The sequence below is a fragment of the Rhinopithecus bieti genome, unplaced genomic scaffold, assembly GCF_001698545.2.
Source record: "Rhinopithecus bieti isolate Rb0 unplaced genomic scaffold, ASM169854v2 scaffold_1618, whole genome shotgun sequence".
NCBI lineage: Eukaryota > Metazoa > Chordata > Mammalia > Primates > Cercopithecidae > Rhinopithecus > Rhinopithecus bieti.
Window position 1 is genome coordinate 5,414,502 of NW_016803937.1, and position 26,733 is coordinate 5,441,234.

Sequence of the window (26,733 nt, forward strand, 5' to 3'; positions counted from 1 at the left end):
TTGGTCTGTAGCTTAGATTCTGCAAGTGTAGCCTTGTGTGTGTCGGTGGTGGTCAGCAAAGGTTGACCAGCCAGTGCCGTGCACACATCTGCCCATCTTCAAGGAAACAGTTCTGATTTTCTCACCCACCTTCAGCAATGGAAACACACATTGTCCGGGAGGAACCAATCAGGCGTGGCTCCTGCAGCACGTGGAGGACAGCTTAACAGAGCACAGGGACTCTGCTCTGTTGTGGGAAAGCAGACAAACTCATGATAAAGTCCTCTTTTTTCCTTTGCATTTTAATAATAGAGATGATTTTCTTTTTTGTTGCTGTTGCTTCTAACCACAGGAAACCATCTTCATCGGTACTCCAAGGTTCTGGAGGCCCATTTGGGAGACCCAAAACCTCGGCCTCTGCCAGCCTGTCCACATTTGTCTTGGGCCAAGCCACAGCCTTTAAACGAGACAGCGCCCAGGTTAGTGTCCGCCTGTGCCCTTCCACTCTTTCCGTGGGGCTTGTGAGTCATTGCTTTTCTTATAGGAGAGAATGGAATTTTACTGACGTCACTATTGAATTGTCAGATCTTCAGGTTTGTCATTTGTGGTAGTTATTTAGTGAACCCTGTATTGGCCTTTGGAAATAGGCTCTTTGGTGGTATCCTGCATAAAAAGTGCTTTGGATAATTAGCATTTTGTTACATTTGGTTAATTCTTTTTTAAAAAGCTGTGATCCAACAGTGATTTCATGTGAGCTGGAGCTCCGAGTCCTGTGGCTGGGGAGTTGAGAGCTGCCGGCTGCAGTGTGTTCCCTGTTTGAGACATTGATGATAAGATACAGAGAGTTCCCTTCTTCTGTCATCCCCGGGGGCCGCGGTTGCAGCCTTTCCAAGAAGAGCATGCTTCTGTGTCATTATGTCCTGTGCTGACTGTGACTGGGGGTGAAAGCACCCGCCTCTGACGACAGGCTGTAACCTCTACTGCTGTCACTGCACTGCTGTGTGCAGTGCCGCCCGGATCCCTTCTCCAGCTCGCTAACTCGGCTTCTTCATTTGCATTGTTTCCTTTCCGTAGCCAGTGTTCGAGGTGGCTCTGCTGTTTCCCCCTACGGCTAAGGCGAGCCAGCTCAGCGTGACTGGTCCCCGTTTTCTCAGATCCCACCCTCTCACTTTTTCTCTGACGTCCCTGGCCTGAGCAGGACAGTATCAGAAGAAAGGGGGAGCTTCTCCTGAGCAAGGGGTTGAAGCCAGGGACAGCTGTCAGAGCTGTGCCCCTGGCCTGGCAGGCACACCTCCCACCCCATCAAGCGGGAGTCTTGCCCTCCCAGCCTCCCTGGCCACCTGGTACCCGGCCCCTCTCCCCAACCCCCTCAGGCAGGAGGCTCCCCTCTAGATAGGCCCCCTTTTCCTCCAGTGATGGTGTGGGGCCGGGGACAAGAGGCCACCCTCCATCCTGTAAGGTGAAGAGGAGAATGCCCGTGGGAAGGTGCTGAGGCCGCCTTCCGCCTTTACTGCTCATCATAAACCAAAAGTGCTAAATACACCACGCACTGACCATATGTCTTCATTTCGAATATGCTTAATAGAACACAGGAGAATGGTGGAATCATCACATTGTTTCATCAGCAGCTTTCTTTCTGAACCTTAATTACTGGGTACTTTTCCATTCCAGTTCACATCTCTTCATTTAAAAATTTCTGATAAGTTTCCATTTTTGCATCCTATTTATTTATAACCTTCTATTAGCCTAGCATTCAAACCAGAGTTTATATTCCAGCCATGGTCAGCAATTCATACTCAGTGAACAGTGTTAGCTGAAGTTCCAGAAACCCAATTATTCTCCACAGTGTTGTTCAGGACTTGAAGCAGATAACAATGTCCTTTCTATCCTTGGCTATCTACCTGTTCACATCAAATAATCCATCACATTCTGGACTGGCCCATCCAGCATGTTGATAATGGACAGCTCTTGGAATTTGATTTTTACACTCACTCCGTAATTCCTCCTTCTCAGTACGTGGCTGGGTTTTACATTTATCTTGCTTTTCACATCTTGTTGAAAATTATTTTCAGTCTCCAGAGACCTAGATTGACGCATATTCTGAGTCTCTAAAAGAGATCTGAGACCAGGAGACAGCTCCAGATGCCTGTCAGCCCAGTGTCGGGGGCAGGTTTCTGTCTGTGAAGTGGAGAGGCACTTTGGGTTTCTTTGTTGGGCATCAGGTGCCCATACCTAGGGCAGCTGTGCAAGTGTCAGCATCCTCCCTGAGAGGAACCCCTGCTCCGGTAGCTCCTCAGTCCTTCCATCAGTATGCTGTAAAGCAGCCACATGGTAATGGGTGTGGACTGTTACCATGACTACTCCACTAGAAAGTGCCATCACCAAAGAATTAGATTCTGGAACAGGATGTCACTGTTAGAATGGAAATATAGCCCATATATATTCAGCTACAAAAGTCGTAAAGCCTAAATGTCATTGATTCCGTAACTTAACACTGTCAGTTTAATTTTCAGACTGATTAAACCTGAAGTGTAAAATTAAATCCTATAAAATAGGAGGGTTATAATGAGTGCTCATTGGTATTCAGGCAGTTGCCGAGCTGGGAGTATCGAGTGGGAGTCTACCTCCTTCCTGCCTAAGAAGCCTCTGCTGAGACCAGCCCTTGCCCGCCAGCTTGGCGTTGACTTTCAGCCTAGTTGCTGATAGGACTGGACATCTTTGCTTTCACTTGCCCCGAGTGAGAGAGACAGGCCGACAGTTTCCAAATGAGTCAACAACAGAAAAACAGAGAATTTTTCATTGGCAAACTACTGTATTCTTCCCCCTCACTTAAGCCAGAGTAGTGTTTTCCCGTCGCGCTCTTCCCTGTAGCTCCAGTGTCCTCCCAAGCTCTGTGCTGCTGTTGCCAGCGTATCAACCTCTCTGCGTTCTTTGGGTCTAAGTTGTATTGGCCTGAACAAGTTTTTCAGATCCCAAAGTTAATAATGATACGGTGCATCACAGAGTGCAGAAAGCGCACACGTTCACTTGATCATCCCCCCACTGCGGGCGCGGCAGATGGGGACCCCGCGTTTCGCTGCTCAGACTCTCCCCACTGTTGCTTCCTTGTATATTTCCTATTCTCCCTCTAGACAGCGGTTTCTTCAGAGACAAAGATGCTGTCTGGTTCCCGGCACCAGTTTGCCCACTTCCTTATATACAGTGGTTGTGGAGTCACCATTGCCTCCGACTGCTCCAGGCCTTAGAGAGAGGACCTCGATGGCCCCAGGCTCACGTCCACTCGGTGGGCTTCAGCTTCTCCCACCCACAGGCTCCTTCCAGGGCCGCACCATGATTGTCCTCCCAAGTTGCTTGGTCATGTTGCCAGCTTTATGCAAAAACAGGCTCATGCTGGTCCTATGATAAACTCAGTAGAATCTCATGAACAGGGACTTGATTTTGATCTCTCTCTCTCAGGACCTGGAAGCGGCCACCACAGTTGCTGTTCAGTGGCATTTAGGTAGACGTGGATGCAAATAGCATTTCACATCTCCCTGTAGATCACTTTCTCTTTCTTGGGTTTTAGTTGAGCTTCCTAGACTAGTCCAATGGCTTATTTTGATTTTGTTTTAATCTATTTTCTGAAGTAACCTTTGGAAACATCAGAAGCTACTCTCCATCGACCTGGACAAGGTGGTGTTACCCAACTTTCGATCAAATCGCCCTCAAGTGAGGCCCTTGTCCCCTGGGGAGAGCGGCGCCTGGGACATTCCTGGAGGTGAGTTCTCGGGTGCTTTGTTACTGTGCTCAGTCATCCTGTATTTTGTTCAAAGGAGTCTCCCTCCCTCCCCCAGGAGGCGGGCCGGACTCTTCCTGTCTCTGCCTTCCTGGGAGCTGTGGTGGCCTTGGTTCTTGGCGTCTTTTGTGGCACAAACCAGCATGACCAAGGGCAGACCTAAGAGATGAAGAGATTGTTGTTTCCCTTGGAAAATGCTACCTAGATTTTCACACTGGAATTTCTTTTACAACGACCGGGTGATCTACTTAAAGATGTTCAAAGTAACTTGCACGCTCTTCATGAAAGTTCTCCCAGCAACCTATTATGTCCCTCACAGGACGCCTGTCTGCTGGTTTGGGTCCCAGCCAGTGGCAGCAGCCACCCTGGCTCCCAGCTCTCAGCCCAGAAGGCCCTTCCAGTTCTCTGCCCTGCTCCCCCTGGGAGGGGCTTGACCGAGCTGGGGTGGTCTCATCCTGTGTGTCTCTGCGGGGATCCGACAGACTCCGAGGGCGACTCGATAGAATGCCTGGGGCAGGTTCTTCTCCACTACCCAAGGCAGTTGGTACCAGGCCTTTCCAGCAGAACCTGGGCAGGTCTTTTGCTCTAGAGTCCCCTGTACTCTTCCAAAGAGTTTACAGCTACCAAAGGGAGTTTCTCTGGGTTCCAGGAGTTGTCCAGAAATGGGATCAGGAAGGGGCACCCTTGTCCGTGCAGTCCAGGCCTGGACACTGCGTGGTGGTGGTGGTGGTGCCAGGGTCCTGAGGGCCTTGTGCGTAGGTCACGGGGTGCGCAGAGGGTAAATTCCAGAGCCCTTAGCATTGCCCAATCGTATTGACATTCTGAACCAGGGGTCTTCTGATGGCCTCTCCTGGTTTTCAGTCACGCGTCTCCTCCATGGAGGGCTTTCCCCACAGGCGGGGTACTGCCAGAGGTGCTTCTTCCGCCATGCCTCCTTTCTTCTCCTCCCACTCAGCTGGAACCACAGGCCCCTCCTTCTCCCCTGGATAGAGACGTGCCCATCTTCCCTTGTTTTTAGGGAAACACAGAGCGCCTCTGGGCCTCCCTTCGGTAGGTTGTGACGGAAGCAGAGCTGGGCCTGATCATCCACCTGTGGGGAGCCCAGGGAGGAGGGGCAGCAGAGAGCCCACTGAGCCCTCTACCCCGCCAGGAAGTGGCTTCTCCGCGGACTGGGACCATGACTGCTCTTTGCTCTCATCCGCTGTTTACTGATGGCCTGGGTGACTTTAGCTAAGGCTTTAAAATGAGGTATGCCCTGCAAGGCCAGCTAGTGAAATTGGCTCACATTTAGTTTCTGATGAATCCAGCTGTCATGGAAAAAGGCTGTCATGGTAGCTCTGTGGCCTTCCTGCCTGTTCACCATCTGTCCTCTTGCAGGGATCATGCCTGGCCGCTACAACCAGGAGGTGGGCCAGACCATTCCTGTCTTCGCCTTCCTGGGAGCCATGGTGGTCCTGGCCTTCTTTGTGGTACAAATCAACAAGGCCAAGAGCAGGCCGAAGCGGAGGAAGCCCAGGGTGAAGCGCCCGCAGCTCATGCAGCAGGTTCACCCGCCAAAGACCCCTTCGGTGTGACCGGCAGCCTGGCTGACCGTGAGGGCCAGAGAGAGCCTTCACGGATGGCGCTGGTGGGTGAGCTGAGCTGTGGTGGCGGTTTAAAAGGGATCTAGTTTCCAGCTGCAGGTTTGTTAAGAGTCTGTTCTACATGGGCCTGCCCTCCTGTGATGGGCAGAGGCTCCTGGTACATCGAGAAGAATCCTGTGGGTCCCGTCCCGTCAGGAGGGACTCAGAGGCTCTGCCGCCAGTGAGACTTCCCACCGGGCAGCTACGCGCACCAAAGACTCGGGAGAACCTGGAAAGGCTGTCTGGGGTCTTCTGACTGGAGGGGAAATATGTGCTTTCCAAACAAGTGATACAACCCTGACCAAGCTAAAATACGCTTGTTAAAGGCTATTTTCTATATTTATTGTTGGGAAAAGTCACTTTAAAGACTTGTGCTATTTGGAAGCAAAACTATTTTTTTTGTCAGTGGAATGTGGTTTTTTTACTGTTCCATCATGAGGAACAACATAGACTCCATGATCTTTTTAATGATAGGACAGACTGAGATTTGAAGGAAACGTACACAAATCTGTGAAACATAGACCTTCGCTTTATTTTTGTAAGTATCACCTGCCACCATGTTTTGTAATTTGAGGTCTTGATTTCACCATTGTCGGTGAAGAAAATTTTCAATAAATATGTATTACCCGTCTGAAGCTTAAAGATACTGCGTAACGGACTCTTTCCACTTGTCCTGTTTCTCTTTGATGACAGTCTGGAATGGGTTCTGAATCAACCTGCTAATTTTGTTTTTATTGAGACATAATTCACATAACATTCTCCACTTTGTAGTGTAGAGCTCAGTGGTTTTTGGTGCACTCACAAGGCTGTGCAGTTTCCAGAACATTTCCATCACCCCAGAGAAAACCCCACTCCCACCCCAAGTCACCCCCATTCATCCCCTGCCCCCAGGTCGCTGGCAGCCGGGCTGCTCTGTCTGTGGATTGGCCGGTTCTGGACATGTCCTTTCAATGGGATCGCACAGTACGGAGTCCTTGGCATCTGACTGTCTTCACTCCGTGTCATGTTTTCAGGGTTCATTGACCAGTGCTGTAGCAGGTATTCAGACGCATTCCTCCTTGTGGCTGAGCAGTGTCCTGTGGAGTGGCTAGCCCAGTTGTGTTTCTCTCTTCCTCAGCTGGTGGACATTTGTGTGTTCCCACTTTTTGGCTGCTGTGAACAGCGCTGCTCTGAGTATTTGTGTACGGGGGTTTGTGCAAATGTAGTTTTTTGTTTTTTATTTTTATTTTTTCTGTTGGGAGTGTACCTAGGTATGAAATACTTCTTTGTGTTTAAGTTTTTGAGGAGCTCCCAAAGCCGCTGCACCATCTTGCATTCCTCCCAGCAGCGTGCGAGAGCTCCACTTTCTCCACATCCTCGTCAGCACCTGCAGTTCCCCGTCTTGTAAATGCTAGCCGTCCTCGTGGGTGTGCAGTGCTGTCTCACTGCAGCTTTCACTTGCACTTCCCTCAAGACTTAACAATGGTGAGTATCTTTTCATGTGTTTATTGCCCATTTGTCTGTCTGCCTTGCAGAAATGTCTGTTCCATATTTTAATTGGGTTGTCTTTTTATTGAACTGTAGGAGTTCTTAGACGAGTCCCTGATCAGCGATGTAACTTGCAGATACTGTCTCTTGTTCTTAGGCCTTTCACTCTCTTGATGCCATCCTTCGAAATAGAAGAGGTTTTCATCTTGAAGTCCATTTTTTCTGTTTTTTTCTTTGGTTGCTTGTACATTAGGGGTCATATCCGAGAAAGCATTGCCTGATCCCAGACAGCCTGTTAATCTTTGATCCCCACCTGAACAGGGTGTTGTATGCTGACTGGCCGAGCACCAGTCCACACAGCAAAGGCGAGGGTGACTGGGAAGGAGGGCAGAGGCCGTGCAGGGTGCTGCTGAGGTCATGGGCAGAGAACATCCTGGCCCACGCAGGGGAGGAGCCGTCGGGCCGTCTGTCCATTGTGATTCTTTTCGTCCCTGGCAGGTCACGTGCTCACCTTGCGGCTGTCACTGCACTCTGCTGTCGGTGCTTCGAGAATCCGAATATGTTGCTGAGGTCCCGTGAGGCATTCGTTCCTGGCCGAAGGGCGTAGGGCCTCACAAGCAGTCCGAGGGCTGCAAGCATCTGGCACTCAGGAGCCCTGCCGTCCTTAGTAGGTGGCTGTGACTCTGAGCCACTCTCCTTGTCCACACAGGGGTCTTCCATGCTGTTGGCTCGGGAGCCTCTCGTCTCACAGGTCTCCACAGGTGCAGGCTGCTCACCGTCTGGTGCTCAGGACCATAAAGGACAGGCTTATGTTAAAGGTTTTGCCTCGAACCAGGAGGTGAGGACCCTTTCTGTCCAGTTGCTGGAATGATGTCATGAGGACCTGTGTGCCAGGCATGCTATGCTAGTTATAACACGTGTTTTTGTTTCATTCCCCACACACTGTAAGGTGGGCATCACTGGGCCCATCACACAGGTGAAACGGAAGCCTGGAGATCGCTCGTCGCCTTGTCTAGTCATGTAACTAGTGGCCAAGGCAGAATTTGAACTCAGGTTGCCCTCAGTTCCAAAACCTGTGTACTTAACCCATGTTCTCTCCTGCTGGTGTCTGTGTGATGCCCCATGTCTGTCTCTCCCTAAAGGGACAGTGACACACCAACAGGATACCCAGATGCTGAGGGGCCTTGGGACAGAGTCTGAGAGGATTGAGTGAAGGAGCAGGTGAGGGTGAACCTGGAGAGAGAATGCCCTGGTGGAGAGTTTAGGTAGAAAGGGGATTAGGTCTCCAGGAGGAACCAGATCCATGTGGTCTGCTGAGGTGACTGGGTCTGGCATTCAGATGTGCCACCGAACAGAAGAGGCCCTGGAGGGACGCCCCCCTTGCTGGGGGGCAGCCGTGGGATTCCAGGGTCTGCCTTGGAGGTTCTGGAGAGGATGTCATGGCCCTGGCCCTAGACTGAAGCTGCCGGGTCCAGTTCAGCCCGGCCACTCCTGCTGTGGGCCCTAGCCAGGGGCCTTCACACCACCAAGTGCTATGTGTTGGGTGTGTGGTGTCACCCAGGCCATGTGCTTAGCCGTGTGCCTGACAGCCAGTGCTGATGTCAGCCATTACAGGGACAGACGTGCCTGGAGGTTGAGGCCACGTTCTGTCACCTGGGCCCACTCGTGGTCCTGGGCTGGGCCAACCCCCACATCGAAAGGATTCCTTTTTGCCCCTGGCATAGACTCTCATTGTCCTAGTGAACAGCTACATCTTTTTAACAAGGCAGAAAAGGCCAGCTGGCAGTGGCTCTGCCTGTAATCCCAACACTGGGTGGCCGAAGCAAGAGGATCACTTGAGGCTAGCCCGGCCAACGTAAGCAAGACTCTGTCTCTACCAAAAAAAAAACAACAAAAAAGACCAACCAGCCACAACCACAGATACACCTGGGGTTCACAGGGGGCCTGGGGACCCTGAGCAGTGTCAGGTATCATCCTTCGCCCTGGCTCTCTCTGGAGACTCACGCAGTGGCCCCAACTACAGGAATCTTTAAGATGAGATGCAAATAGTGACTCCCCCTTTGGCCCCCTCCCCTGTACAGGACACTCAAGTCTAGATCTTCCTTTGCACACACACTTGTCCTTTCTGTGCAGAGCGTGTCCCACATACGATGGCTCCAAGGAGACCTCCCGGGAAAGCCATGCACAGTAGGTGAGCCTGGCGCACAGTGACGGCCCTGGGACCTGCTGAGCCCTCGTCTCTGTGCCTCAGGCCAATGGTTTGTGGACATGATCCTGCCCAGGGCTCTCAGATCCATTTTTCAGGAGAAACCCCAGGTCTGGCCTAGGCCTGAGCTCTGAAGCCCTCACTGCCAGGCTACCTCCCTCCTGCGGCGGGGGAGGGTGCTGCCTACTGGAAATAACACGAGGGTTAACTTAGATTTTGATTTCACAGGACACAAAATACAGGGTCAAGGATATGCAAAAGGTTTGTCTCCCTTTTTATATACAGATTAGATAGACGTTTCTAGAGAAATACTGAAATTCGTCCTTAAAAACATGGCTGGTGCTACCCCCTTAATTAGATATTAACTCATGGAATATTGGTTTCATTTGCTGGTAACAAGGAGGCATTGCAGGTGAGTGTCCTAGAAATCCAGATCCCTGGCCTCACCCCAGCTTGACTAGATCATCTGTTCCTTGGGAAGGGACTAGGAATCTCTTTCAAAAACTCCCCAGAGCAAACAGCTACTGGAGCTGTAGCCCAACAGTCCCTAAGCCTCTGCTCAAGAGAACTGAAAACAAGCTGTTCCAAGACCTCCGTGTGGAAGTTCCCACCTGCACTACTCGCAGCAGCCAGAAGGCGGGGCCAGCCCACACGCCCAGCAGTGATGGCCACATGGACAAAGGCGGCCTCTCTGTGCCATTGAACACGGCCATGCAAAGAAACGAAGTTCTCACACATGCTCCCAAGTAGGGGAACCCCAAGAACATGCTGGAAGCCAGACACAGAAGGCCACATCATGTATGATGAAATATCCACCGTAAACAGATTGCACAAAAACAGGAAGTCGATCAGTGGTTGCCAGGAGCTGGGGGAAGGGATGTGCCTTTGGGGCTGTTGAAAATGTTCTGGAATTAGATAGTGGTGATACTGGCACAACATCGTGAGTACTTAAAGCCACTGGACTGCACACTCTAAAATGGTAAGCCCCAGATGGAGTTAAAGTGAATTTTATGTTAACTCTAACACACACGCTCCCTCCGCAGGAGATTCTTGTCTTTTTTGTTTTGTTTTGTTTTGTTTTTTGTTTTTTGTTTTTTGTTTTTGAGATGTAGTCTTGCTCATCGCCCAGGCTGGAGTGCAGTGGCGCCATCTCGGCTCACTGCAAGCTCTGCCTCCCGGGTTCACGCCATTCTCCTGTCTCAGCCTCCCGAGTAGCTGGGACTATAGGCGCCTGCTACCGCGCCTGGCTAATTTTTTGTATTTTTAGCAGAGACGGGGTGTCACCGTGTTAGCCAAGATGGTCTCGATCTCCTGACCTTGTGATCCGCCCGCCTTGGCCTCCCAAAGTGCTGGGATTACAGGCGTGAACCACCGCGCCCGGCCTGGAGATTCTTGTCAACAGGCGGCCCCCTTGGGAGCCCTGGCTTAGAACCTGGAAGAGGTTCTTGTGCCCTTCTGACCCCCAGTGTCAGTGTGGACTCAAGGGGTCAGAACCCCATGGATGAAGACCCTGTGGGCTCAGCCCTGGCACCATGCCCTCCTCCCTGCCCTCTGCCCCCAGCCCTGTGTTGGCTGCTGACCGACCCCCGCTGCACCCCCTGTGTTTCCTCCATTGGACACAGTGGCAGGAGGAGAGTGAGCCTGAAGGATGCTTGCTTTCACTCCCACAGTTCGCCCCGACTGCTTTACCCAGAGCGGGTCTCCTGACTGCAGCTCTGGAGACAGCCCCCAGGCAGGGACTGTTGGATGTGACAAGGCCTGTGCCCTGTGGCTGTGTCCCCTGAGGGACCCAGCTTCTGCTGCTGAGCCCAGAGGGAGCCCATAGGCCTGTCCTCTCAGAGCTGCCCAAGGGTCGGAATTCAGGATGCGGGTGTGTGTGGGTCCTACTGCCGCCTGGACAAACTACCACAAATTCAGTGGCTTAAAACATTATGCTCCTAGGCTTCCAGAGGCTGGAAGTTCAAATTCAGGCTCACTGGCCTAAAATCAAGATGTTGGCAGGGCTGCTTCCTTCCTGAAGCCCGGGGTAACAACCCATTTCCCTGCCTTTCCCAGCATCCGGTGGCTCCTCCTCCCTCTTCCATGCACACCCATCTAGCCTCTGCTGCTGTCTCCACGCCACTGTCTCCTCTCTGACCTCTGGCCCCTCCTGCATTCGTGTTAGAAGGACACTGATTACATACAGAGCCCACCTGGGTAGCCCAGGGTCCCTCCCCACAAGGTCCCCAATCTCATCTGTGAAGCCCCTTTTTGCCATGTGGGGTAACATACAGGGCCTGGAGGTTGGGATGAGGACACCTTTGAGGCCATCGTTTCACCAACCACAAGCGGTTTCTCTATCCCTGTGACATCTGTCTCCCATCCCAGGACTTTGGGCCTGTGACATCTGTCTCCCATCCCAGGGTCCCTGGTAATTGCTGCAGGTAGGGTCCCTCTGCCATCTGAGAAGGTAGACGCCAGCTCTGCTCCAACATACTGGGCTTGCTGAGCTGCTTACTAAGCAGCCTTGGCGGGCCAGCCCCGGGGCTGAGAGCTTCGGAGAAAGGGGCTTCAGTCTCGGGGACAGCAGGGTCAGCGGGAGGCCCTAAAAACTGGGTTTTCTACCCTCATAGCACGGTAGACCCTCCTGAGGGAGCTTCGTAGAAATTCTGACTGCCCATAATCCCAGCACTTTGGGAGGCCGAAGCGGGCAGATCGCCTGAAGTCCGGAGTTCGAGACCAGCCTGGCCAACATGGTGAAACCACATCTTTACCAAAAATACAAAAATTAGCTGGGCATGGTGGTGCACATCTGCAATCGCAGCTACTTGGGAGGCTGAGGCAGGGGAATGGCTTGAACCCGGGAGGCAGAGGCTGCAGTGAGCCCAGATCATGCCACTGCACACCAGCCCGGGCAACAGAGTGAGACTCTTGTCTCAAAAAAAAAAAAAAATTCTGACGCTTAGTGCCACCCCGGGCCAGTTTAACGTGCAGCTCTGCGGGTGTGCCTGGCATCTGTAGTGTGAAAAGTCCCAAGACAGTTTTTGTGTAGCTAAGGTTCAGGATACTGTTCTAGAAGCTCCGAATAGCACCCAGGTGAAAACGGAAATTTGGATAATGGAGTATGGCACACACTTCTTTTCCAACCTCAGCAGCTGCCACGTGCCACTCCTGTGCTGTGCGCACCTTCCACGGGCCCCTCCTGATGGCCCCAGAGAGCAGGCGCCTGGGTCCTCCCATTTCACAGGTGACCCAAGTGAGGCTCAGGCCTGAGACCCCAGAGCCAGGGTGACGATACCGTGTGCTGCAGCCGGCTAGCTCCTGAGGCCTGCCCTTACCTGTTCTCTGGAATTTTCTGGGTTTGTTTTTGTTTTGTTTTGTTTTGTTTTGTTTTGTTTTGGTTTTGTTTTGGTTTTGTTTTTGAGATGGAGTTTCACTCTTGTCGCCCAGGCTAGAGTGCAATGGTACAATCTCGGCTCACTGCAACCTCCACCTCCCAGGTTCAGGTGATTCTCCTGCCTCAGCCTTCTGAGTAGCTGGGATTACAGGTGCCCACCACCATGCCCAGCTAATATTTGTCGTTTTAGTAGAGACAGGAGTTTCGCCATGTTGGCCAGGTTGGCCTTGAACTCCTGATCTCAGGTGATCCGCCCGCCTCTGTGTGAGCCATCGGGCCTCTCCAGCATTTTCTATCGGACATGAGCAGAAAGGTCTGGGGAAATGATCAGAGTCCACTTTGTTGTGAAAGTTCCTAAGCCTGTCACCTGACACGGGCTCTGAGGGAGGAAGAGAGGGGTCCTCAGGAGCTCCCTTGGTGGGGTGGGTCCCCACACCACAGGGGAGAGAGGCCACCCCGTGCTGGGCTTTCCTGTGCAGGGTGCAGGGTGGGCCATGGCCGGCAGCATCCACACGGGCACCTCTATGTGGCCTCCTCGTGCTCCTGCTGCACTGGAGCCAATGTCAGGTCTGGGTGGCCGCCCGCCCGCCCACCGGCTGCAGATGGGGCCCAGCAGGGAAAGGTCACGCAGCCCTGTGAGGCCGGCAGAGAGTGGATATCAAAGCTCCTCCGAATTAAGAGGTTTTCCCCAGTGCCTGGAATTTCACAGCCCAGTGGCCAATTTCTAAGTCATGCACGTTAATGGACCGCTAATGAGGGACCCACCGGCAGGGACAGGGAAATGTCCCCCCAGCCCCAAGTGGAGATTAAGGACTACAAAGCCCCCAGCCGCCGATGAAGGGCCCTTCATCTCCTTTCTCAGGAGGCTGGATTTGGGGGGAGTGGGATTGATCTGGCATCTGTGGCAGGCCGGGGAGAGCTGTGTGAATACTCTGTGTGGCCCCCACCCTCTCGCAGCCTGGGCAGTGCACGGGCCCTGCCTGCAGTGTCACCTGCAGCCCCCGCCTTCCCTGCTGTGTCCAGTGCCATCTCCACACGGTTTACTGACCCTCCAGCAAGTGGGACACAGTTTAAGCCTTTTCCCAGCTCAGCGCTGACCTAGGTCTCTATCCTAGGGAACCCCAGTCCCCTGGGGCCCTTCCCGGGAGCACTAGCTCATGCACCTGCCACTGGAGTCTCCACTTCCCAGAACATCCTCCCAGCCCTTCACCAATGGTGCACAGACATCCCCTCAGCCCCCACACCTTCTCCAGGAAGCCCCTCCAGCTTCACCTTCATTCTCGGGTACCGTAGTCCAGTCCTTCTCCCATTGGGCTGGGGTGGCTTGTCTCATCGTGAGCTCCCCACGGGACCGTCCCCTTCTCTGGAGGAGCCTTCTCTTTCACCTTTGAGCTCCAGTGCCTGCATACAGTAGGTGCTCAATCAGTGTTTGTTGAATGATGAGAACTCAAACAGATCTCAGATGTGAGGGGTATAATGGGCTGAAAGGTGGCCCCCCGTAGACATATTTATGCCATGTCCTGGAGCCTGCAACTGTTACCTTATTTGGAAAAAGGGTCTTTGCAGATATAATTAAGGATCTTGACATGGGATCATCTTGGATTATCTGAGTGGGCCTTCCTGAAAAGAGAAGACAGAGGAGAAAGCTTGGGAAGATGATGCTGGCCGAGACGGCAGCGATGCAGTCACAAGCCAGGGAGTGCCTGAGCCCCCAGGAGCTGGAAGAGGCAGGAAGGATCCTCCCTCCATGGCGTCCAGAGGGAGCATGTCCCCATTTATACCTCGACCAGCTTCTGGCCTCCAAGACCGTAACAGTAACTTTCTGTTGTTCTAAGCCCAAGTCTGTGCTGGCAGCCTCAGGAGCCTAATACAGGGGAACAATCAGACGACGCTCCCTTTCCTCTCTTTTCTGGCGTCTGTTTTCATTCGTTCATTCTCGCACACACTCATTCAGGCACTGTCAGAAGCCGTGTGGGGCCGCTGGCCGTGGGACATTGCAGCCTCTGAAAGGAGCCTGACTCAGGGTGAATCCCAGCCTTGTTGCTTGTCAGCTACGTGCTCCACCTGCCTGAGCCTAGGTCCTGCTTGGTGCGGGGTGGGAGTTGGGGGGAACAGTGGGGACACCCGCTTGGGAATCCGCGCGACCTTATCCCGGCTGGGTTCTCAGCAGCACACCTAAGCAGCGGTGGCGTCAATGCCATTCGGGTCACTGTCCAGCCTCGAGCTCCGGGACTGCAGTCCCGGCTCCCTCTACTTGCCCCTGCTGTGAAGCCAGCCACCGACTGCTGGTTGGGCATTCATGGAGCAGCCATTGTGTGAGCCACAGAGGTTGGAACCTGCCTGCTCATCAGAAGGTGACAGGAGTCAGGGGGTTGAGACTATTAGAAACCACATCAAAAAGAAGCCTTTGGGGATGATCTGGTGTGGGACAGATAAGGACTGATTAGATGCAGCGGGGGACTCTGGGCATTGAAAATGTTTCACTGAAAGCAGTGCTTCTCAACGAGGGGCCAAACCAGCAGCATTGGAGTCACCTGGGAACCCGTTAGAAAGGCAGGTGTCCAGGCACCGCCCTGGAGCTACTCAGTCAGAAACACGGGTTGGGGCCTGGTCGTCTGTTTGAACAAGCCCTCCGACGGATTCTGATGCAAACTGGAGTTTAAGAATGCGGGTGAGAAGGAGCCTGGGTTCCAGGAATAAACAGTCAAATTCCAGATCTGACCTGGATGTGCCAGCATTTTCCGGAATGGGGCCGTCTCGGATATTCTGCCCCCTTAGCTAACCACGTATCAGTTTGGAGAGATGTCTCACTACTCAAGCATGGCCTAGGGACCAGCAGCTGCCGCCTCCTCCAAGCTTTCAACAAGCCCCGTGGGTGACTCGTGTGCATGGGATTAGCTCTCAGGCACACCTGCTGGAGTTGGGTGGAGGCGGTAAAGGAAACCACCTTGGAGGCAGCACCTGCAGACGGTGGAGCGTGTTCTGTAGATGAGGAGGCTGGGCTCCGTGCGCTTTTCACACCCCTTCCCTTGGGCTGGGGGCCTCGGAGAGGCATCTGAGGATGGAGATGCTGCAGAAGCTGCCATGAGATCATGGTGCCTGCTCCCCTGCCCCATGTTGCTACTAGCTGAGCTCCCTGTCACCCTCCAGGGCAGCTGAGAAAGCTCCACCCCCGGGGCCGGGCTTGCAGGGGGCTGGAGAGAGGCGGGAGTCTTAAGCCTTCCTTGCTCAGGTCAGAAGTCTCAAAGCTGCAAATTCTTGGGCCCCATGGCCCTGACTACTTGTTGCTGCCCTCCTAGGTGTGGAGGGGCCTGACCCTGACACATACTAGCTAGGGCTCCTTTAATGAATGACTCACCCACCCCTCCAAGCTAGAATCTTCCTTCTCCCACCCCTCTGGCCCCAGGAAATGCAGCTGAGTCACCTGGAGTGAGCCTGAGTCCCATCCCCGACAGCCAAGGACTGTCTGGCACCTTAAAGGTTGGATTTGGTGGTAAGGACCAGGGACTGGGGCTCTGTCTGTACAGAAGTTTGGCTGGAAGCAAAGGAGGTGGATGGGAATGCGGGGAGAGAGGATTGATGGGGATGAGGAAGGTTGGGGGTTTGGGAGAAGAGAGAGGAAGGGGGGAAGGGGTGAGGTTGTTTTGGGGTCTAGTGGGAGGGCAGAGTGAGAATAATGTAGGTAGGAAATGGGGGAGAGGAAGGGGGACCAGCAGTCACGGGCAGATGCATGCAGCACCCTTTGGAAAGGGGGAGCCGATGCCAAGGAAGCAGGCAAGAGCGGCTCAGGGAGCTCTCACTGAGTTGGGGAGAGAAATAAGGATACCTAGAACTTAGGGAGGGAAGAAAGTGTGAAGATCATGCTTTCTCTCCACCCTTCTGCTGCCTCTAGCCATGGAGGGACAGACCCCAGGAAGCAGAGGCCTTCCAGAAAAGCCTCACCCTGCCGCAGCCGCTGCCACTCTGTCCTCAATGGGTGCTGTCTTCATCCTCATGAAGTCCGCCCTGGGAGCTGGCCTGCTCAACTTCCCCTGGGCCTTCTCCAAAGCGGGCGGCGTGGTCCCTGCCTTCCTGGTGGAGCTGGTAAGTCCCCAGGAAGTGAGTCCAGGGGACACGTACGAGGCAGCTCTGGCTTTTCTGGGTGGGGTTCTCTGCATTGCTTCTGCGGAGTTGCGTGTCCTGTAAGCTATAGCTTCGGGGTTTTAACTGCTATCCTGCTCAGCTAATCAGGGGAGAAGATAATCCCACTGTAGCCCTGGGGCGAGAATATCCCGTCTGGGCCCCGGTGATGTCTGATACACAGCTCCTGGGATGGAGCTAGAGGCGTCGCAGCTCCGTCTGTGAAGTGGACATTTCACCCGGGAAGGAGCCTCTCTGGGCACCCTGCCTGGTCAGCTGCTCTTTCTTGCCTGCTGGTCTCAGCCCAAAAACTAAAGCTGGGCCAGGCATGGTGGCTCACGCCTGTAATCACAGCCCTTTGGGAGGCCACGGTGGACGGATTAGCTAAGCTCAGGAGTTCAAGACTAGGCTGGCCAACATGGTGAAACCCTGTCTCTACTGAAAATAAAAAAAATTAGCCGGGTGTGGTGGTGGCCACCTATTGATCCAAGCTACTCAGAAGGCTGAGTCAGGAGAATCGCTTAAACCTAGGAGGCAGAGGTTGCAGTGAGCTGAGATTGTGCCACTGCACTCCAGCCTGGGCGACAGAGTGAGACTCCGTCTCAAAGAAAAACAAAGCTGGACTCCTGTGTGCAGATTGAGCTGTTAACTGGTGTGACACCCCCATACTCCCCACGTAGAGCCAAGCCAGCCTTGCTTGGTGTCGGATATTCGGCTCTCCTGCCTGCCAGGTGCAGAGCCGGGATTCCCTTCCTGGGAAGCGCGGACGCCGCGCTCTTTTTGCTGTGGGAGAGCCACTCATGAGCACAGCTTTATTTTGTAAGATGCTTTCCCCCTGGCTGATGGAATGAATTGCTGCATTTTGTGGTAAGCTCTTTGGCGGGTTTTATCTCACATGTTTTATAGCAGCTGGTGGATAATGGCTGAGTTCCAACTGTGTGCCCTGAGGCTCTTCGTGTCTGTTTGGAAACTGCAGTGTCGGGTGTAACCCATGCCACGCCTGGCATTGGCGAGCGCCTGCCCCGTGCCTGGCCTAGGATGGACGAGGCAGTGCGGTCCCTGTCCTCATGGAGCTTTGTTCTAACGGGAGGTCAGACAAGATGCATGTCATCAGCTTCAGATGGTGGATCATGCCGGGAGGGTCATGTGTCTCTGGGGATGGGGGGATGATACGACACAGTGTGGTCAGAAGCCTCTCACAGGAGGTGACCTTTGCACTGAGCCCCATTGGAAATGGTAAGAGCTTCCTGAGGTGCACGTGAGGGGGCGGCATGCCCGTGTTCGGACTAGTGCGTCAGGAAGGCTGCCGTTACCGCACTGAGGGAGAAACCGGATCTCAAGCCACAGAAGGCCCAGGGTGAGGCAGTCGGGGCTTGGGGGTAGGGTCGTGGCCAATCCCTGGGTAGCAGGAATGGCCATGAGCCAGAGAGGGGGATCCCTGCTTCGTGAGCACCATGCAGGCATTTCCTGCAGATCTTGCTGAAGTCAGACGCTGGCCTTACAGGGCTGGATGGGCCTGAGACCACATTTGTGACTTGGCTCTGGGCAAACGGCTGTTTTGTTTTGCTTAGGATGAGCTCGAGATCTCTTCGCTCAGCAGACTTGAGAAGGGAACCCGAACATGAATAAATGGAAACTCATGGCAGAGTAGAGGAGCCAGGCTGGCTCTTGACAAGCTCCCGCCACTCCAAGTTGTTCCTTTAGCCTCCAGGGCTGCTGGGGAGATGGAGGTGGGGCTGGGGTGATGTCACTGAACGACGGAAGATTTGGGGGAGCCTGCTTCCCTCCACGTAGCTTGTGAGGCTTCTGCATGGGGAGCGTTTAAACGTGAAGTCAGTGAGCAGAGGTTGGAAGCCTGACTCGTTAGGGTGGGAGGTTTAGTGACATTTGATGAAAACAGCCTCGGGCCTTACCACCCTGAACACACCCGATCTCATCTGATCTCAGCAGCTAAGCAGGGTCAGGCCTGATTCGTACTTAGATGGGAGACATTTGATGAAAATGGATACACCCCCTCTTGGGAGCTGTGGAGGGGCTGGGTCTGGTACGGTGGCTGGGGCTCCTTGCGGTTCTGCTGCCCGGAGGCTCAGTCCCTCTTGTGGTGACCCTATCCTCCAGGGATGGCTCACCGGTGAGGCTCCCTGCACCCACACCTTCCTCTGCCTCTTTTTTTTTTTCTTTTTCTTTTTTGAGGGTCTCACTCTTGCCCAGGCTGGAGTGCAATGGCGTGATCTCGGCTCACTGCAACCTCTGCCTCCCAGGTTCAAGCGATTCTCCTGCCTCAGCCTCCCTCCCAAGTAGCTGGAATTACAGGCACACGCTACTACGCCTAGCTAGTTTTTTGTGTTTTTAGTAGAGATAGGGTTTCACTGTGTTGGCCAGGATGGTCTCAATCTCCTGACCTCATGTGATCCACCCGCCTCGGACTCCCAAAGTGCTGGGATTACAGGCATGAACCACTGCACCCGGCCCCCCTGCCTTTCAACCACAGCTGTTTTCTGAGTGTCTGCATTTGTCAGGTCCTTCTCTGGGGCAAAATAGAAAAAAGGACACTGCCCAGTCTTCACGGAGCTTAGAGCCTGAGTGAGAGGGCGTTGGAGAAATCCCTCAATATTTTAGAGTTGGATGTGTCTGTTTCCTGGGGCTGCTGTAACACATTACCACAAGGAGGGCTTCAAACACTGGAAAGGTATTTTCTCACAGTTCTGGAGGTCAGGAGTCTGACAAGAAGGTGTCAGCAGGGCCTCGCTCCCTCCAAAGGCCCTTCCAGCTCCTGGTGGCTCCAGGTGCTCCTTGGCTTTGTGGCCGCATGACTCCAATCTCTGCCTCCTCCTCCTCTGTCTCTACAAGGACACTTCATTGGGTTGAGGACTAAGATCCAAGATGACCTCACCTCAAGATCCTTAATGACATAGGCAAAACCCTTTTTCACTTAGGTTTTCCTTGTGGACATCTGCAAGAACTGTTTCCAATAAGCCACATTCACAGACTTGAGGGATGAGATGTGGAATGCTTGACCACCACGCTTGGCTAATTGTGATCTATTCAGACAGTGGCCTGTTAGCAAAAAACAGAAGCAAGCTGCTTGTGTGCACGCGGATCCATCACGCGTGGTGGAGTGGGAGGAGCTGGGAATTACGTAAAGGTAGAAAATACTAGACCAGTGGGGATGGGAAGGAGACAGAAAGGGGACTCATGGGACCGTCCAGGGTGTGGTGATGTTCTGCCTGTGGGTAGAGGTTTGGCTGGCACGTGTGCATTGTACATCTTCCAGCAATACACTTAAGATTTTGTGCATTTTATATGTAAATTTTCACCCCACAAGGGAAAAGGCCTGTGAACGAACAAACATCAAGCTCTAATGCTTGGTAGGCACGCCAGAGTATTCCACGGTACGTACACCGGGATCTGCAACTTGCTTCAAAATGCTAATCCATTAAGATGGATGGATGGCCACACAGAGGCCTGGGTGGAAGGGTAGAGAAGTCAAAGCAAGTACAGCAAGCCGTCATGGGGAAGTCGGGTGGTTACCCACAGGGGGTGTTCACTTCAACATTCTTGCAACTTTCCTGTACATCTGAATTTTTTTTTTTTTGAGACGGAGTCTCGCTCTGTCCCCACTCTCAGCTCGGCGCGACCTCGGCTCACTGCAACCTCCACTTCTCAGGTTCAAGTGATTCTCCTGCCTCAGCCTCCCAAGTAGCTGGAATTACAGGCATGTGCCACCATGCCTGGCTAAGTTTTGTATTTTTAGTAGAGACGGGATTTCACCATGTAGGCCAGGCTGGTCTCAAACTCCCAACCTCGGGTGATCCGCCCACCTTGGCCTCCTGAAGTGCTGAGATCACAGGCATGAGTCATAGCACCTGGCCTGAAAATTTTTTATAATTTTGGAAAAAGATTTTAAAAATACAAAAGGCCGGGCGCAGTGGCTCACACCTGTAATCCCAGCACTTCGGGAGGCCAAGGCGGGCGGATCATGAGGTCAGGAGATCGAGACCATCCTGGTTAACAGTGTGAAACCCCGTCTCTACTAAAAAATACAAAAAATTAGCCAGGTGTGGTGGTGGGTGCCTGTAGTCCCAGCTACTCAGGAGGCTGAGGCGGGAGAATGGCGTAAACCCGGGAGGCGGAGCTTGCAGTGAGCTGAGATTGCACCACTGCACTCCAGCCTGGGCGACAGAATGAGACTCCGTCTCAAAAAATAATAAACAAAAATACAAATAAACAGCTGGGTGTAATGGCATGTCCCAGCTACTCGGGAGACTGAGGCAGAATTGCTTGAACTCGGCAGGCAGAGGTTATAGTGAGCTGAGGTCATGCCATGGCACTCCAGCCTGGGTGACAGCTAGACTCCGTCTCCAAAAAATAAATAAATAAAATTTAAGCTGAAATAGAGGGAATACCATTTCTTTTCTTTTTTTTTTTTTAGAGGCAGTCTTTCTCTATCCCCCAGGCTGGAGTACAGTGGCACAATTTTGGCTCACTGCAAACTCTGCCTCCCAGATTCAAGCGATTCTGCTGCTTCAGCCTCATGAGTAGCTGGGACTACAGGCACCACCTTCCACCATGCTCGGCTAATTTTTGTATTTTTAGTAGATGGGGTTTCTCCATGTTGGCCAGGCTGGTCTCGAACTCCTGACCTCAGGTGATCCACCCACCTCAGCCTCTGAAAGTGCTGGGATTACAGGCATGAGCCGCTGTGCCCAGCTGGAACACCATTTCTGGAGCACTCACGTGCTGAGCCGAGTGTGTCACAGGCCTTGTTCAGTCCTGACGTGTCACAGCACCCCTGCAGGGGGGCAGTGCTACGCCCCTTTCACAAATGGAAAAGCAGAGGTTGCCAGCCTGCCTCATGCCACACAGCAGGTGAGCAGTGGTTAGAACCTGAGCCCAGCTGTGCCTGCTCCACCTCGTATTCCAAGCCACCATGCCTACTGCCTCTCTACCCACAGCCCAGGCAGTTTCAGGAGAGGAATTTAAACTCTGGGTTTCTGATGTCTCATTTGTCCGACTGGGGCAGGGTGGTCTCAGATTCCCAGGTTCACAGCCTAGAGCCAGCGAGGCTGCCAGAATCAGCCTGCTCTGCAGCTCAGGTTTCAGGATAGATGGGGTGGGGGGTGGGTGTGCAGTGACACAGCTGGTAGAACGCCTCCCATGCTGGCAGCAGCCCTGGCCTCTGTGGACAAGAAGCCATGTGGAGAGTGTGTCTGAGGGGTGGCTGACTGGGGGTGGGTGGGCTGTGGGCACACCCCAGTTCCAAGTCCTGCTCCGCAGGTCTCCTTGGTCTTCCTGATCAGCGGGCTGGTCATCCTGGGCTATGCTGCTGCTGTCAGTGGCCAGGCCACCTACCAGGGCGTGGTCAGGGGGCTCTGTGGCCCCGCCATCGGGAAGCTGTGTGAGGCCTGCTTCCTTGTCAACCTGCTCATGATCTCCGTGGCCTTCCTCAGGGTGATCGGGGACCAGCTGGAGAAGCGTAAGTACTTCTGTGGGACTTGGGGTGGCCCAGGGTGCTGGACCTCTAATGACCTCTTGGGGTTTCCAGTTGATGAGCAGGACGTGGGGCACTGGCTTGGGCCCTGAGGGACAGCAGAGGCTGAAACCACACTCTTGTTCCTAACATGGTGGGGAAGGGAGGTTCAGCATGGATGGTCACCAGTGGGGTGAGAGTCATGGGCACACAAGTGCATGAGAGAGGTTGTGGCTGCAATTAGGATGTCCAGTGGAGATAAGTCGTTTCACAGATGAGGAAATGGAGCCACCGGTAAGCAGCTCCTTCTGAGAGAGAACCAGTAACACCTTTGACTTTGGGATGGCTGTGGCTCTCAGCCCTCACGCAGACTCCGCCTCTAGTTCCCGACTAAGATTTTCCCTCGAAGCACTGCTTTAGCTGCATCTTACCAACTTTGGGATGTCCTATTTTCATTTTCATTTGACTTATTTCTCATGAATGGAAAATGTAAAATATTTGCTAATTTTCACTGTGGTTTCTTTGACTCGTGAGATGTTTAGAGTTGTGTTTAATTGCCACTTGGGGAGTTTTTTAGATTCCTTCATGGTTCCTACCTTAATTCACATCATGGTCAGGGAATCTGTCATTTCTGTCTTTTGAGATCCACTGAGACTTGCTCTGTAGTCCAGCACATGGTCTGTCTGTCTTGGAGAACATTTTGTGTGCTCTTCAAAGAATGTGTACTTGACAGTTGCTGGGCACAGTGTGGTGACAATGTCCATTAGGTCCAGGCGGTCAACAGCGGTGTTCAGATCTCCCATAGCAATCATATTAATCTTTAGTTATTCTGTTCCTAAGAAAAGGATGTTAAAGGATGTTAAAATTGCCAGCTGTGATTGCAGATTAGCCTATTCTGTCAAGCTTCATGCTTCATGGTCTTTGAAACTCTATCCTTTTATTGTTATGAAGTATTCTTTATCTCTGGCATTAAATCTGTCTTTTCTTTTTTTGTTTTTTTTTTTTTTTTGAGACGGAGTCTCGCTCTGTCGCCCAGGCTGGAGTGCAGTGGCCGGATCTCAGCTCACTGCAAGCTCCGCCTCCCGGGTTCACGCCATTCTCCTGTCTCAGCCTCCCGAGTAGCTGGGACTACAGGCGCCCGCCACGTCGCCCGGCTAGTTTTTGTATTTTTTAGTAGAGACGGGGTTTCACCATGTTAGCCAGGATGGTCTCCATCTCCTGACCTCATGATCCGTCTGTCTCGGCCTCCCACAGTGCTGGGATGACAGGCGTGAGCCGCCCGCCCGGCCCTCGGCCTCCCACAGTGCGGGGATGACAGGCGTGAGCCGCCCGCCCGGGCCCTCGGCCTCCCACAGTGCGGGGGTGACAGGCGTGAGCCGCCCGCCCGGCCTCCCACAGTGCGGGGGTGACAGGCGTGAGCCGCCGCCCGGCCCTCGGCCTCCCACAGTGCGGGGGTGACAGGCGTGAGCCGCCCGCCCGGCCTGTCTTTTCTACTATTAATGTAGCCACTCTAGCATCCTTAAGACTCCTGTTTGTATAGAAGTTAGTTCTCTTCTCATTCTTTTACTTAGAATCTAACTCTGACTTGGGTTTGTTTTTTTGTTTTGTTTTGTTTTTTGTTTGTTTGTTTTTTAATGTGTTTAAAATTCCTTTTTGCAACACCAGCCTGAGAATGGCTTGGGATTTTAAAATGCATTTCTTGTAGGCAGCATATGGTAGGGTCTTGCTTTTTTATCCAACTTGACAGTCTCAGTCTTCTGATTGGAATGTTGAGACTTCTAATTGGAGTGTGATTGTTGATAGGGTGACATTTAGTCTACCATCTTGCCATGTGTGTGTTCTGTGTGTCTCTTGATCCATGAAGCAAAAGGCCCCTGACTGGGGAGCGGGGGTATTGAGATTGAAGGCTGCTGTGTCTTGGTAAACGCTGTCTTATACCAAAAAGAGGTGAGATTGGCATATCTGAACCTCTTTTTTTTTTTTTTTTTTGAGACGGAGTCTCCCTCTGTCCCCAGGCTGGAGTGCAGTGGCCGGATCTCAGCTCACTGCAAGCTCCGCCTCCCGGGTTTACGCCATTCTCCTGCCTCAGCCTCCCGAGTAGCTGGGACTACAGGCACCCGCCACCTCACCTGGCTAGTTTTTTGTATTTTTTAGTAGAGACGGAGTTTCACCGGGTTAGGCAGGATGGTCTCGATCTCCTGACCTCGTGATCTGCCCGTCTCAGCCTCCCAAAGTGCTGGGATTACAGGCTTGAGCCACTGTGCCTGGCCATATCTGAACCTCTTAATGGGTAAGTGGGCACAAAAACATCCTGCCCACTAGTGGCAAGTAGAGTTCGTCTGCAGTTTCAACTCCAGTGAACTGGTAGTGTTGCTGTGTTAAGAGGGATTCCGAGCCTCACTGGGAACAGAGCCCCCTGACTAGTCAGAGGACGGGTGAGGGTATGGGCCACCCCAGGTCTGGGTGGATTGGCTGTGGTGGAGAGAGCGTTCTTATGTATATCTGGTTAGATATTTGAGGATGCCTCTCTGTAGGGAAGGCCAAGCTTCTGAGAGGGAGTGCTAGATAGAGGTTAGAGTGTTTGGGGGAGTCATGGCATGAGGTACAAATGGCCGTGTCTTTGGTGCCAGAGATCTCAAGCATCCAAGAACACTAGGTTTAGGAAGGAGCTGGTGTAGTCCTGCTGTTGGCCCGAGGATCCTGGCTATGGGAGGTCGAGATGCAGACAAAGGGCCTGCCGCATCCCACGCTGCCTGGGTCTAAAACCCGCCCAGGATCTCGGTGCAGTCCTAGGACATGTGCATTCCCTTGGCATCTCTGGCTGTCCCACGTGGATGCTGCTGTGACCACCTGCTTGTGGAACCTTCCCCTTCATCATTTTGTACACATGAGCTGTTCTCACATGCATTCATTTTTCACACGGCTCCCCTTGTTGAGTGAGATCAAAGAAGCATATATGACACCTCAGTGCCAACGACCCCTGAAACAAATGAAGACATGTCAAGCTGCTCAGCCTCCCACCTCCAGTGGTCGCAGGGGCCACCTCCCCCACCCAGGTGGTTCCCAGTAGCTCCCACCTCCAGCCACCCTCCCACTGTCCCGTGCTTCCCCTCCCCCATCTGTCTTGCCTCTTAGCGGGTTCCAAATCGTTCATCCCACTGTGGCGGAATAAAAATGGCCCCAGATTCTTTGGTGGTCTTTCCGTGGAGAGATTAGTGGAGCTTGTGTCCCTTGCCTTTGAATTAGGTGTGCCTGGATGGCTTTGTCCAGCAGTGTGTGGTAAATGGGACACTGCACCAGTGCTGGGCCTGGCCTTTAAGAGGACAGGCAGCTTCTGCCTCTGTCTCTGGGATCCCTCAGCTGCCATGGAAGAAGTTGGAGGCACCTGCTAGAAGGCCCATGTGGAGAGACTCCCAGACTTCAGGGAAAGCCCAGGTGTACCCACCAGGCACCAGGTGTTGAGGGGAGCCATCAAGGGCCCTCCAGACCAGCCCCACTGCCAGCCAGAGACCCCCAAGCAACCCCAGCCAATCCTATATGGAGGATTGGCCGGCCCGGCCCTGAATTAATTCTCTACCTACAAGCTATGACTTCTTGTAATAAAGTGGTTCTAAGCCACTGCATTTGGGGTCATGTGTTTTGCTGCAACCATGGGAACCTGCTATTCTGATGGACAGCAGCCTGGCGCTGCCTGTACAGTGGCCAAAAATCTACTTCAGGCCCCCATTTGACCCCAGATACTGTTGAGTTCCTGAGCAAAACAAAAAGAGGCTTTCACCAGAATGTCAGGGGCATGAGGGCAGATGGCATGTCGGGTCATCTCCACATCTCGAGCCTTAGAGCAGTGCTGGCCTTGGGGAAGGAGCTCAGTGAACATTTGTTGAATTAATTCATGTGTCAGGTTTTGTTCCTGTGTGGGGCACGTGACCTGTATCCATCTCACTTGTCATCCTATCCCTGGGCTCCTGGGGCTGACTGAGGGTGGATGTCCAACCCCACTCAGCGTTGAAGGGCCAGGCAGGAGCCAAGAACCCACGGCGTTTGTGCTCTGTGGCTCAGCTCTCCCCGTGTCTCTGGCAGTGTGTGACTCCCTCCTGTCTGGCACCCCGCCCGCCCCGCAGCCGTGGTACACAGACCAGCGCTTCACCCTGCCCCTGCTCTCCGCGCTGGTCATCCTGCCCCTATCTACCCCACGGGAGATCGCCTTCCAGAAATATACAAGGTAAGGGCTGGGGACGCTGCCCGGTGGGGGCCCCCACCTTGCTGAGTGTCTGTCAGGGTGTCTGTCCATCTGGGGTCAGAGGAGCTGGGGGATTGGCCTTCCCATTTGGAGAAGGGGAAAACAATATGAAATTATGCAAGTAAAATGTTTTCCTGATGGAAAATACAGACGAGCCAGAAAAAGAAAATGACCCGTAACAACATCAGTGCTGATTTGTTTTTCTAAGACCACCAGAGCGGGCACAAAAGAACCAGCCAGTAGGGGGATGAAGAACCCGGAAGTGCACCATCTTGCCTCCGTTCATCCAAACAAGTGCTACTCACGGTTTCATTGTTGGACTTTTTGCACATGGGCTCAGAGAGACACCTCCCCACGACACACCCACCCGCACCTCCCCGCGGGCCCCACACCCCACACGCACCACCCCTGCACCCGCCCGCGTACGTCCCCCCTGTGCGCCCAAATCCCTGCGTGCGCGCGCGTACCCCCCAGGCCCC

General features: G+C 53.2%; 2 protein-coding genes across 2 annotated transcripts in view; both read left to right on the forward strand.

Annotated features, from left to right (window-relative positions):
- The window catches only part of MBTPS1 (membrane bound transcription factor peptidase, site 1), a 65,989-nt gene extending 59,971 nt beyond the window's left edge, over positions 1-6,018 (forward strand). Inside the window, exons 21-23 of the mRNA XM_017860925.1 lie at positions 332-458; positions 3,606-3,736; positions 5,132-6,018. Coding sequence (XP_017716414.1) covers positions 332-458; positions 3,606-3,736; positions 5,132-5,328 — 455 coding nt within the window. The 3' untranslated portion in view covers positions 5,329-6,018. The remainder of the gene's footprint in view (positions 1-331; positions 459-3,605; positions 3,737-5,131) is intronic.
- A 10,301-nt stretch (positions 6,019-16,319) lies between these two features.
- The window catches only part of SLC38A8 (solute carrier family 38 member 8), a 37,893-nt gene continuing 27,479 nt past the window's right edge, over positions 16,320-26,733 (forward strand). The window contains exons 1-3 of the mRNA XM_017859414.1: positions 16,320-16,508; positions 21,822-22,020; positions 26,095-26,236. Of these exons, the coding sequence (XP_017714903.1) occupies positions 16,320-16,508; positions 21,822-22,020; positions 26,095-26,236 (530 nt within the window). The remainder of the gene's footprint in view (positions 16,509-21,821; positions 22,021-26,094; positions 26,237-26,733) is intronic.